Source organism: Carassius gibelio, chromosome A24 (genome assembly GCF_023724105.1).
Source record: "Carassius gibelio isolate Cgi1373 ecotype wild population from Czech Republic chromosome A24, carGib1.2-hapl.c, whole genome shotgun sequence".
NCBI lineage: Eukaryota > Metazoa > Chordata > Actinopteri > Cypriniformes > Cyprinidae > Carassius > Carassius gibelio.
This window is the reverse complement of record NC_068394.1, coordinates 22,745,798-22,758,297: the sequence shown is the minus strand read 5'-3', so window position 1 is coordinate 22,758,297 and position 12,500 is coordinate 22,745,798. Positions and strand designations below refer to the sequence as shown.

General features: G+C 39.1%; 1 protein-coding gene across 1 annotated transcript in view; it reads left to right on the top strand.

Annotated features, from left to right (window-relative positions):
* Window positions 1-12,500, top strand: part of LOC127946054 (transcriptional activator GLI3) — a 291,286-nt gene that overhangs the window by 228,249 nt on the left and 50,537 nt on the right. The window contains exon 6 of the mRNA XM_052542339.1: window positions 7,862-8,017. Within this exon, the coding sequence (XP_052398299.1) occupies window positions 7,862-8,017 (156 nt within the window). The remainder of the gene's footprint in view (window positions 1-7,861; window positions 8,018-12,500) is intronic.

The following is a 12,500-nucleotide window of genomic DNA, read 5'->3' as shown; positions in this document are numbered from 1 at the left end:
TTTTAACGACCAAACACACTCACTTACACATATTTGAGAATCGGAATATAGGATAGTGGATGACATGGTAAGTAAGTTTGTGAATATTTCGAATAAAAAAGGAAAAACGAAATGAAGGATAGCCTACATCTGTTATACAGTGTTATTATTGTGGCTGCGGTGTCACGTGACAAATGTTGCCATGGAAACATTAAGGGGGAACGTTCTAAAATAACTGTCGCCTTGAAAAATTTTACTCTTGGGAGTCAGTTAGAATATTTTAAACTTAAGTGTGAAAGGGTTAATTATTCATAATAAATGAAGCTGGCTTATCTTTTGTGGACTGTGTGATTTCCTGATGTGGGTATTAAGTCACATATGGAAAATACAGTTGTTTAAATTTAAAACAAGGGGCGTGGTTTTATCCAACCCCGCGCCATTCGGTTTCTGTCGAGCAAATATATGAACTTGTGATATTATCAGCAATTCAAAAAAATAAAAAATAAAAAAAAAAAAAAATCAGCAATTAAGTTTCAGCTAAAATGTGAATTATCATTAATATTCAAAAATGGACATAAGAAAGTATATGCAGCGTATTTCAGACCACAAAAAGGACACTGAAAGTGTGATTGAGAGTACAGCTGATGAACATGACAGCCATCAAAGCATTTTGATGGTGTAATAAAGTTAAGCCCCCTTAACAATTTCACATGCCCCCTCAGTCATTTCATCCTGCAGCCGGGCCTGCATATATCCCAGATATTCCCGCTGTTTTTTTTTTTTTTTTTTTTTTGTAATCCCGCTGGTGTACCCTGTCATGTTGCAGATGCGACATACCGTTGTTTTTTAATCCACCACTCTCTTGCCATCACCATTATAGCTTAAAGGGAATCCAAAGTGCACCCAAACACCAGACCTGTTGGTTATTGGAGGATCTTCTCATTTCTAGTCTGTTAAACGCATTGGCTATTTTGCAACGAGCCTTCAGCGTGTACTGAGTGAGCGAGCGCCTGCTGAGTAGCCTAACATAAACATATAAGATGGTGTTTTTTTCTTCTTCGGGAGTGTCAGGGGCGTTGCCTGTTACGTTGTTTGGGTTATTGGGCTACCTTGTTGAACGCATATCATTATATTTCTTTCTCTCTCTTTTTTTTTTTTTTTCAAATATAATTAATTACTCCAACGAACCGTTCGGTATACATAATGCGTACCGCGTACCGAACCGAAAGCGTTGTACCGAACGGTTCAATACGAATACGCGTATCGTTACACCCCTAATATATATATATATATTTAAGCGGGTGGAACAAAAGTCATCATGATAGTTATTTGAGAATTGTCTTACTAGTCATATGCAGCGAAGTATCCTGGAGATGTTGTCAGAGAGCAGCTCAGTTCTGACTCTGCTGGGGTGCAGGCCATCAGCGCGAAAAAGCCTAGGACGCTCCCAGAAAAGATTCCAATTATTAACAAATAGCAGTCTGTTCTTTACTACATGACAACTACCATTCATTTAAAGCAACAAGTCTACTGAACCTTTCGTGTCCTCATCAATATGTGGCAGTGGTCCTGAACCGTCTCGATCAGATCCTCAAGTCCCTCTTCAGCATCTTTGTCTGCCGCAGCGTGGTGTCGTTAACCCCGGCATGAAGCACGACCGTTCCGGGGCTCTCGCCGGCCTTCAGGATCGCGGGTATCTGCGCAGAAAGATCGAGAACATGAGCCCCAGGGAAACAACGAGTGTGCACTTTACCTTTGGCTAACGTAGCACGGACATGTCGGATGATGGAGTCTCCGATGATCACAGCATCACATCCCGTCTCGTAGAGTACTCTGTACTCTGATACTAAAGGCCCTGATATACCTCAAATGAAATTATATGACATCATTTTGAACCCAATCAGGCCAAAACGAAGTTCGTTTTGAGTTTGTTTCGGCAGTTCGTGTGGGTAAGTGTGAAACTCCACCCTCTTTGGCACAAATTATTTTTCCCTGGTTCATTTCTCATTCGACAGAGTTCAGACAAGAGAGAACAATGTCTCCGGCCTAGTCACTAGCAACATGAATACACTGGAGTGTTGAATAGCTGAGCTGCCACAAATATATCCGCACCTGTACGCTCGCTCAAATACGCATTTAATTCCTGGATAGAAATTGCAATGAAACTTTGTGTTGATGACCAGGAGTTATGCAAAAAGCAATGCAGAGAAACATATAAGACAAGTTTTCCAAAGCCATGAAGAAAATGAAAGGAAAGAGTAAAGATATAAAGTAGCAAGTACCAAATACATGTGTTTCAAATAAATGTTATCAACATACTGCTGCTGCTGTTGTTCTTTCAATAAGTTCCTCACTTTCTGCGCTGATGCCGAGATCGTTCACTTCAGTGAAAGTATAACGTGCCTAACGTGTTCGACTCGTACATTACTCATCACGCCCTGATGTCACCTGTCATTACGGGATCTTTACGGGTTGTGTGTGAAAGCACGCACATATCCCGGTTAATCACTGGCAGTGTGTAAGTGCAAAATCTAGCGACCCGGGAACAATTGCCGGAACACTTTACCCGTGTATTTGTCGGAATGGCAGTGTGAAAGGGGCTTATGAGACATTCACACTCCCCATAAAGGACTGATTATAGTTATGTGACGAGTGGGGCGGGGCCGAGAGATGTGGGAACGAGCGAGGCCGGTAGAGTGATTAGGAAATCCGCGACACCTGCTCCCCACCGCCGGTCTTGAGTCCCACAGAGGAGATGGAAGGATATAAAACTCGAGCGACGATAGTGAAGGACGAAAGAGGACCAGGCCTGGGCAATATTTTGTGTTTTGCTTTTTATTTATGTGCACCAGTCGTCCGTGAGGGGCTGGTGTGCTGTTTTGTGTTTATTTGTGATTATTAAAGTTTCATTTTGATTGTGCGCCGGTTCCCGCCTCCTCCTTCCCGATGAATATGGGGATTTTATTATTACAAGTTCTTTTGTATTGCAAACATGATACTTGACTCTGAACTGCGGCTAATCATTATTCTTTTGTTTATTATTTTCCGACCATTGGTGCCCGTCTCACACCTAGATTGCCTACACTTAATCGTTGTTTGTTTTTAGGGAATATGTGCAAGAAATGCGAGTCATGTTTACATGAATCTACACCCCGCCTCCAGAAGCATGGGGGTGTTGGAAAGTATCGCTCAGCCTTTTCGAACTTCTTTTTGCCCCCGAACGAAGAACGAAAGCGAACTTCGTTTGAAGTATACTGGGGCCTTAATGTTCTGAGCATTGTCACCAACCCTCTACAGACACCTTGGCAATTGAATTGCCATTGGCTAGTATTTTTTTATTTTTTATTTGCCAGGCTGGATTCATGAATATTGATCAGGTTTTTACGTTATCTTGAACTAATTTTCTGAAATCATAATAGGGATAATAGGTGAATGCCAGCCAATAAGATTGCCATTTGCACATTAGCTCTGCCCATTACTGGAAAACCCTTTAAAAGTTCTTTAAAAGCAGCGGAATTCCAAAGGAAAGCCGCTATTTTGACAGGAAAATAGAACATAGAATATTGTTTTAATGTAGTGCGTAATTGGCTAAAAGGTGGTATACCTGCAACAAAAAGAAAGACAGAGCTTTACATATCGTTTATTTTAGGAACTTTCACTCTTTCACTTAATTTTTTATTGTGCTTGCTTTCCAACCCTCTTTTTATTTATATATTTTTTTTAAATCTCCAAGATGACAAATTTTGCAGTCATGGACTGGAGTCTAAGGGTATTTTTGGGGCCTGGAGAAGTTTTGTCATGCCCTGATATTTGTGCTTTTTTCAGTTTCTTATAAATATCTAAATGGGTAAAGTCTAATATCACTGTAATCAGCACAAACTGGGCTATAATAATATGTGAAATGCATGCATGTACATGATTGTATTTTTGAGAAAAAAAAATGTTATGCATGGTTAGTGAAAAACTAAAAATGTTAAGTCACTTGAATAAGGCAATAAAACACATACATAAAATTGGTTGCCGAAAAAGTTGAGAACTGGAGCTTGTAGCCTAGAATTTTTCTTTTTTAAATTATGTGAAAATCATCTTGTTTACTCATTCACAGAAAACAATATATTAATTTAAATTTTCTAAGACACTTTTTGTTGGTAAAAGTCATATGCGAGTAGGCGTCAACTATCATGAATATCATTGTGATTTACACCTGAGAAGACAAAGGCCTGCATAATGAGCTGCATAATGAGGCTCTCATTCAACTGTGCCACTCTGAGGGAGGACTTACAAGAAAGAATGTGAGAACAAAATAAAAGTATATAATTTTATGTTTGTAGTTTATTAAGAATATATTTAATTATCCCACAACATAATTTAATATCCACTTGGGGGAGCAGTTAAACAGTTTATTAGGGACAATCAAAGCTTACTTTCAAACAAATTTGTTGGCATCCTTACTCCAGTCACACAATCCTTTAGAAATCCTTTTAACAATCGTATTTTCTACCAGATAAACCCCATTTATTATTATCATCATCATTATTATTATTATTAATGTTGAAAAGAGCTGAGAATATTTTTTCAGGTTTTTTTAGGGGGAATAAATCGAAAGAACTGCATTGTTTTTACATTTGTTAGAGTTATCTCTATTTGTCACATTTATATTATTTACATCAAGCTTTTGAATGGTATAGTATTGTATACTGTTATTGAAACTTCATAATGTTTCACTTGATTATACATTTAGTCAGGAATTATAGTTTGGAAAAAGTATTTGGAAAAAGTCTGACTAGTAAAATGTTTACACTTCATGTGAAAACTAGTACAAATAAATAAAAAGAGACTTACTCATGTTTATGATCTCTGCTGAATAAAGAGCTTCATTCTTTTTTCTGAGGAAATCCATTTCTCAAATCCTCAACCACATCACATCTTTTGGGGTGAATTATGTCTTATTCCTCTCATCGCGAAGCAAACAGTAAAATAAAATAAAAACTTGAAGAACAGTCTCGCTGCTTTTTCTTCTGTGTGGGCGTATGCAAGCCGCGCTTCAGTTTGAATCTGAATAGCGCGTTCAGCGCGGGGGCGTGGTCACATTAGATATAATGAGCGGAGATATGAAAAATAGACATCGCGTTGTTTTCATGTGGATTACTTTATCTCAGAATAAAGTAATTTCGGCAGCACTTGTTTAGTTTAAAAGAAGACATTCCAGGCTTTCTATAGATATCTCTCTCATGTCTCTTCGTTGAGTATTCACGGAGTTACAGTTCATTTTAATGAAATGTTTGTACATGACGATCAGCGGAGACAAAGACTGTAGACAGCGCACCTTGTTTGTTATCTTTATTTTATAAGTGCACAAAGGTTTTTTGTTATTATGTCTGTATCCAAAAAAGACCCTTTACAGATTCGATTGATGTATTGCTCTTATCTGTACGATTAAAACTGAGAGTGTAATTTAAGTTCTTTTCGGGGTTATCAGGAGAAAATGACTCAAAACGCATATATGCGTTAATCGACTCGAAAGGGTTAAGCTTTGTTACATACTCCACCAGCAGAATGCCTCATGGTTCTGGTGGTGCACCGTAGTGAGGATGCATATTCATTGTTAAAAATTGCCCATGCCATTCACCACTGCCAATCCATTAGTTCGATGCCAACATTTCCCATTTAGTAAATCCACAAGGCTACACATGAATGGGAAATGAGGCACATTACAGCTTAATGTAAGAGCCAAGGCAAGAAGGAACAACAGAGACAATTAAGAAAGCCCCCCCATCCCATCCCTCTCTACTTAAGTCATAATACCCTCATTGAATTAATTTGGAATTTCTTCTTCCATTTACACAACCAATCAGAGATGCATATTCCATGCATTCAGTTTGATTCAGTCAAGATCCTTTAATCTGCTCTTTTAATTTATTCTGGGAAAGACAGGAATTAGCCACAACACTTCGTGCAGCTAAAATTATTTTGTGTTTGCATTGAGATGCACTGTGTCAGTCTTTCTCTCATTGTTTTTCTCTTTTTGTGTGTATGTGTATTTGCGAGTGTGCTCTATCAATTGTGTTGTTTGCATAGAAAAGCATGTTGCCAAAAGTTTATTTTTAGGATGCATTTCTAGGACCTGTTATCACGCTAAAGTGTAGGATGAAGATAGAGGCAACACATGAAAGAGAGACATTTAAGTTCACCAGTTCATTCATCTAAAATTCAGCCCTCTTTATTCCCGCCTAAATAAAAAGTTAATTAATTAAACTTCTATAACTTAATTTCTTCTGTGAAACTGAAAAGAAGATATTTAGCAGAATGATCAGGCTCTCTTCTCCATATAATGAAAGTGAATGGGACCTGAGGTTGTCAAGCTCCAATAATGACAACAAAGCACTATAAAAGTATGATAAACGTAGTCCATACACCCAGGGCCAGATTAACACTTTGTTGTACCCTGGGCAACAATATTCAAGGGCCCCATCAATCACGACCCCAGGATCACCATAATATGGTCATATACAGAATATATTATTGTAATATACAGTAAATATACTCAATACTTCAAATTCTAACTGTCATCAGGTGTATTTTGATTTACAAATATTTAAATGCTCATAGAACTACAAATGCACTACTATGTCCCCTATCAAAGACATTCACTCACATATGATGCTATGAAAACAAAACACATTAGCATCTGTATGTGGTAAAATTGACCACTACATTGAGAGGGAGGGAAATATCCTCCATTTTCACAAAAATGAATAAATGAGCAACCACTTTCAAACCATTGTTTATTTAACAACATTAATTCCCAATAGAAATTTATTTAATTGATAAGAGCTATAACAGAAGACCACAGACAACACATCAAGAAACATTTTGGTCCTCAGCTCATTTTAAGCAGAAATCACCCTGACAGGGTGACCCTGTTTCCTCAGAATTCAACAAGGCAATCAAGTTATTAGTCCAAACAAACAATTTGAAATCTTCCAGTTATCCCTCCACAACAATTTACAGCATTTTAATGAAGCTGGCACCTCAAGGAAAAAATAAATAAATAAAATGCAGTATCGCTATTATCTGCTCATAAACATTATTATCCTAAGCTCATTTTAACTTGTTTTAAAATAGAACAACAACATATCACAGCACAATTAACCAGTTAAACATTTTAGTGCTACATAAACATTTAGAAATCTGTCAATTTCTCTGAAGAAGACAAGACAGAAATAAATGCTACATAATCTGGCAAAGCACACAATTTTAGTCCTAAATATTGACGAAGTGCATGTTTGAATTTGAAATGCCTTCATTTGGCAAACACATCTTTTAAACAATGGCTTTTTTTTTGGACTTTGACTGTGCAAACTGGTGTAAACGTAAGCTGGCGGTGTAGAAAAGTCCTGGTTAGCTGAGTTGTCCTCGTCGTTACATATAGATAGTACAGATACAGTATTTTGCTCGTGCCCTTGCTGCCCTGGGCCCTTTAGAGGTCTTGGGCCCCTGGGCAATTTCCCAGTTGCCCGTATGGTTAATCCGGCCCTGCATACACCAGACTCCAGTACTCCCAAAGTCCAGACTCATGTGCTATATTCCAAATCCATTGATTTACAAGAAATTAAAAAAGGTCAGTTAATAAAGACTTGTAGTAACATGCATATGTTACTACAAGTCTTGAAAAACTGACCTATGTATTCCTGTACTAGCGTTCAAAAGTTTGGTGTTGTATCTTTTAATGTTTTAACGTTAAGACATTTCTTATGGAATTTTTTTATCATTGCTGAATAAAAGTCTTAACTTCTTTTTAAAATCTTACTGATTCAAAACTTTTGAACATTATTGTATTTTTCTAATGGCTGATGTTTTATGTCATCATTTGATGCTTCAGCACCCCATGCCAGTTTGACCACAGCAGAGTATTACCACCAGATGGCCCTACTTGCAGGTCACCGCAGCCCATACACTGACATCATTCCTTCAGTGGCATCCACATCAGGACCTGCAAGCAATGTCCTGCATATGGAGTACCTGCAGGCTATGGAAAGTAAGTTCTCCACTTGCTTACATTTTTCTGATATCTACCATCAACATACCCATCCTCTAATCAGAGGGGCAGATTTACAGTAGGCTGAGACTATTTATACACAGAACTTTGACCACTGAAAAAGCAAAAGCTATAAGTATGTATGTATGTTTATGTGAGAATATATGCAAATGAGTTATTTTGAAGTATAAATAGGAAATTAAAGGCACAGTGAGTCCAGGAGAGGAGAGGTGGACTGGCCTGTTAGTCTCTGATGAGATTGCATTTAGTTAGCCTGTCATCGGCTTCCCTGTTCCTTAAAAACTAATTAAAACTAGGAAAACTTCCATGGCTATCAGAAAATTAATTGCTATTAAGTGGGAATTGGAATGTCCCACTATTAATCACTGGATTTTTTTCTGTGGGACTGTTTAAGATTAATAGACTGAAATAAAACAATTAGGGCCATTGGCATCCCCCCTACTTCAAATCACCTGTGATCAGCCCTTAGTTACACTTCACATTTAACAATGTGTGTTCCATGCCAGCCAAATTAACACTTTAAAGCTTCCTTTAATTATATATAGACTCCGAGAAGGGGAGTGAATGAGTAGAAGTGCGTTATCTAGGAGCTTTTGTTAGTAATGGGGATGGGATAGCACAGTTGTAATTTAGAGCTCAGTATAATTACTTTTATAGAAAAACTGATGAATTAATGAATTAGCCTGTCCTGCGTATGTGTCCAAGTCATGCATTTTTTATGAATTAGCTGTTAATTAGCCAATGTCAGTCAACCTCAATTTGGACCCTTTGTGTAATGAAGATGGATCTTTAAGGAGGAACTATTGTTTCCCTTCAGGAACTAAAGCAGTGTCAGAAAAAGCTATGGGAATGCTCTGAATCACATGTGTAATCAGTCCAATGAAAGGGTGAGACATCATAGATGGGTGATGTAGCAACCAGGAAGCTATAAAAGCATGAGAGGTGGAACTGGCGTCAGCGGCGTCAGGTGGAGTAGCAGCTGCACTCATTGGGTTCGCAGTTGGATTTAGTGGAGGGAATGGAGATGGGCGAGTCCAGGGCTTAATTTGTGCCGTAACAAGCCGTATCCGGATCCGGCACCTCCTAAATCCGATCCGGCACCTCATTTTAGCAGATCCCTGGCAGACAGAGAATAGCCAGATACGTGCTGTGACAAATTATCCACAATTAATATCTCTATTATAATTCGTTACTATAATTTTAAATCACAAGATTTTAGAAATATTTAATCAATGATAAGTATTTAACGGAGCTTGTAAATCTTCATAACACCATTGGATCCTAAAGCTCTCGCGAAACCTCGTCACTTCACCCAGCTTCCACTCAGATTAACGCGTGCACACAGCCTGGAGGAGACAGATCTCCACTTATTTGCAAAGCAAGGGTAAACAAATAACTTTGAATAGTACAGCATTTCTTTACTCAAACCCTATGTTTGTAAAGGCTATTGTTTTTGTGTCTTTGAAGACTGGAGAAGTAGTTTTTTTTTTGCCATCTAGCCAATATACTTTTGTACTTTTAAAATATCCTGTGCATAAGTGCTTAATCGTTTATATCATGAGCTTTTGGCCAAGTGTATTAAACAGCAAAAAAATAAAAAAATGTAAAAAATAAATGTTATATCCTAACCTGTAAAAGGTGATAATGGCATATGATGCGCTGCACTTTCCTCAGATGCGGACAAAACACAGATCTCCTTATTCGCCAGCCAAATACCTTGTTAACTCCATTTGAGCTTGTTTTTTATATAGCCTTATGTTACTTGCAAGTGTCTGATACAACACTATTCTTTCTTTTACCCCCTGTATTTTAGTAGAGTGTGCCATGAAATAGTTTTATTTGTCAGCACACATCAGACATCATATTGTTTGTATTTGGTTGCTTAAACTCAACAAACTACGCAAAATAACTCTTATATAATACTCGCAAGTCAGCTTTATACGCACAAGCTTTAAATGTGATTGTGAGGTCACATAATACAGCATTTGGAGCGCGTGAGTACCAAATGGCTTAAAATTCTTAAAAAGGTGTGCAAATTATTATACATTTTTTGTGACAATGCAACAATGACCCGATTAGTCAACTGATCATTCTGTCAGCTGTCCTGAAATGCGTGTGAGTCTTGTATCGCAGCGTGCAGGTCACAGATGCACTGATGAGAAGCGTGCTCTGAGAGAGCTCATGGATTCAAATGACTGATTTAATCTTAGACTTTGTGTGGATTTATTATTCAAACCTACAAAATATGTTGAATAAATGCAGAAATTGCAGGCATTTCCATGTTATTCATGACCTTACAGACCCTATAAAATTGCGCGAGTGCTCCGTTACCTCTCCATTCTGTAATCGCGTGACGGATCCTTTGCCCCGCTTTGTTCTGGTACCTCACAATTTACAAATTAAGCACTGGGAGTCTCTATCTTCTTCTTCACCTGCCAGATCCAGCCCCCTCTATCTCTGGGTTCAGAAGCGTTTTCCGGCACAGCAGAGAGACATTTATGGTTGACCCTGTCTGATTTGAAGGAAAGAGACAGGGTCTTTCTCATGGACGCCCCACTTGCGCCTTCTGGTCTGCTGGTCTGTCAATTCCGTCGTCGACAGATACCAGGAGGCATGTAAACAGGCGGTGACGTTCCAGCGGTTTCTCTCTCGCTGTTCTCTAGCTCTGGCCATGTACCAGCTCCTCATACTGGGAGATTCAAAAGTTGGCCTCCAAGGTTAGGCCTGATCTGAAGGTTGTGCTTCGACAAAGTGGACCTGACAAACAACATCCAGGACCGCTGAGGGTGGCCCCTACTGGGGAAGAGTGGAGTACACTGCATTACACCATGTCTGATTCTCCTCAGAGTCCTTACGAGATCAGTCTGCTAACCCTGCCAGTGTTCCAGGGGTAGTCTCCATCGAGCAGTTAGTTTAGTCGTCTCCTGCTGGTCTTTCGTTTCAGGGCACCGAGCTAGCAGCTCCAAGTACATCAGAGACCAGTCTCGAGAGACAGGTTCGCTTAGTAAACTATTTAGCAGCGTGGAAACTACTACCAAATGTATCTCGTTGGGTCCTGTAGGCTATAGAAAAAGGCTGTCACATTCAATTCGGTGCTCTGCTGCCGCCTGTCATCTGGGTCTTTCCCACATTGGTGGGCCCCAAGCAGGCTCTGATAATAGAACAGGAAGTAATCCGCATACTAAATTATATCGACTAATGGTTGATTCTGGCTCAACCAGAGCCAGAGACATCAAGATGTTGTTCTCACCCATATGAGAAAGTTGGGGTTACGATTAAACACCAAGAAAAGTGTGCTTTCTCCATTACAGAAAACCACTTATCTGGGCGTGGTGTGGGATTTGACCAAGATGCAGGCATGACTGTCCCCTGCTCGGATCGAGTCGATCCGCACTACAGTCACGAAAGTCAAGGAAGGCCATTCACTCACTGTCAAGCAGTTTCAGAAACTATTGGGGTTAATGGCAGTTGCATCCATCATAATAGCTCTTGACCTGATGTACATTAGACCCCTACAGTGGTGGCTCAAGACCAAGGGGTCCTCCCCAAGGGGAAACCTACTTCGCATGATTAAGGTCATGTGGCGATGCCTACATGCCTTGGACATGTGGAGAAAGTAGGGTTGTGCCGATAGACGATAGAATCGTTTATCTATGATAGTCAGAGATATGGAAGTAAGCAGATTTCTCTGTCGATAGTCAAGACGATATTATGCTCATTCTCCTATTAATGTATTAAATAATATTAATAATAACTATAACTATTTTTATTAGGCGGCCTATTATAATTCGGCTATCAAACTGCCCAGCTATTTCACTTCAGCACCGCATTTCTCTCACAGACACACACACACACACACACACAGCGTGTGTGCGCGCAAAAGAGGATTAGAGCCTGTGGTCGCTGAAGAAGTTGAAATGCTTTGACTCATTAAATCCATGAAATGAAAGATAGAAAACGAGGAGCTGATGTCACACACATTTAATGTCTGCTATGCGCTCTTCTCATACATGAGAGATTAACTCTTTCTTAGCGTTACAAATAAAGTAAAGACAAAATAATAACAAGGCGGCAGAGCGAACTTATCGTGGTTCTCACATAGTCCTTCTCTTAAAGACTGATCACTTAACTTATAACACTCACTATGTGGAGATGACTTAGAAGGACTATGTGAGAACCACTATGGATGATAAGTTCGTTCTGCCACCTTGTTATCATTTTCATGCACTCCGCACTATAATGTGATGCATTCAAAATACAGTTTTGGCCGTTACAAAGTCTATATATAAGGTATTTCATTGCACTTTAACAAGTAATTTGAACAGTCTTTATATGTGCAATATTTTAAACGAGCCCTCACTAACAGAGTTTAATGGCACAGTTATGCTAGAATCCATCTCATTCTTGTTTCTGTGGCTCGTCATGAGGCGCGCGGTCCGGAGCGCTGTATGATTGATGCATC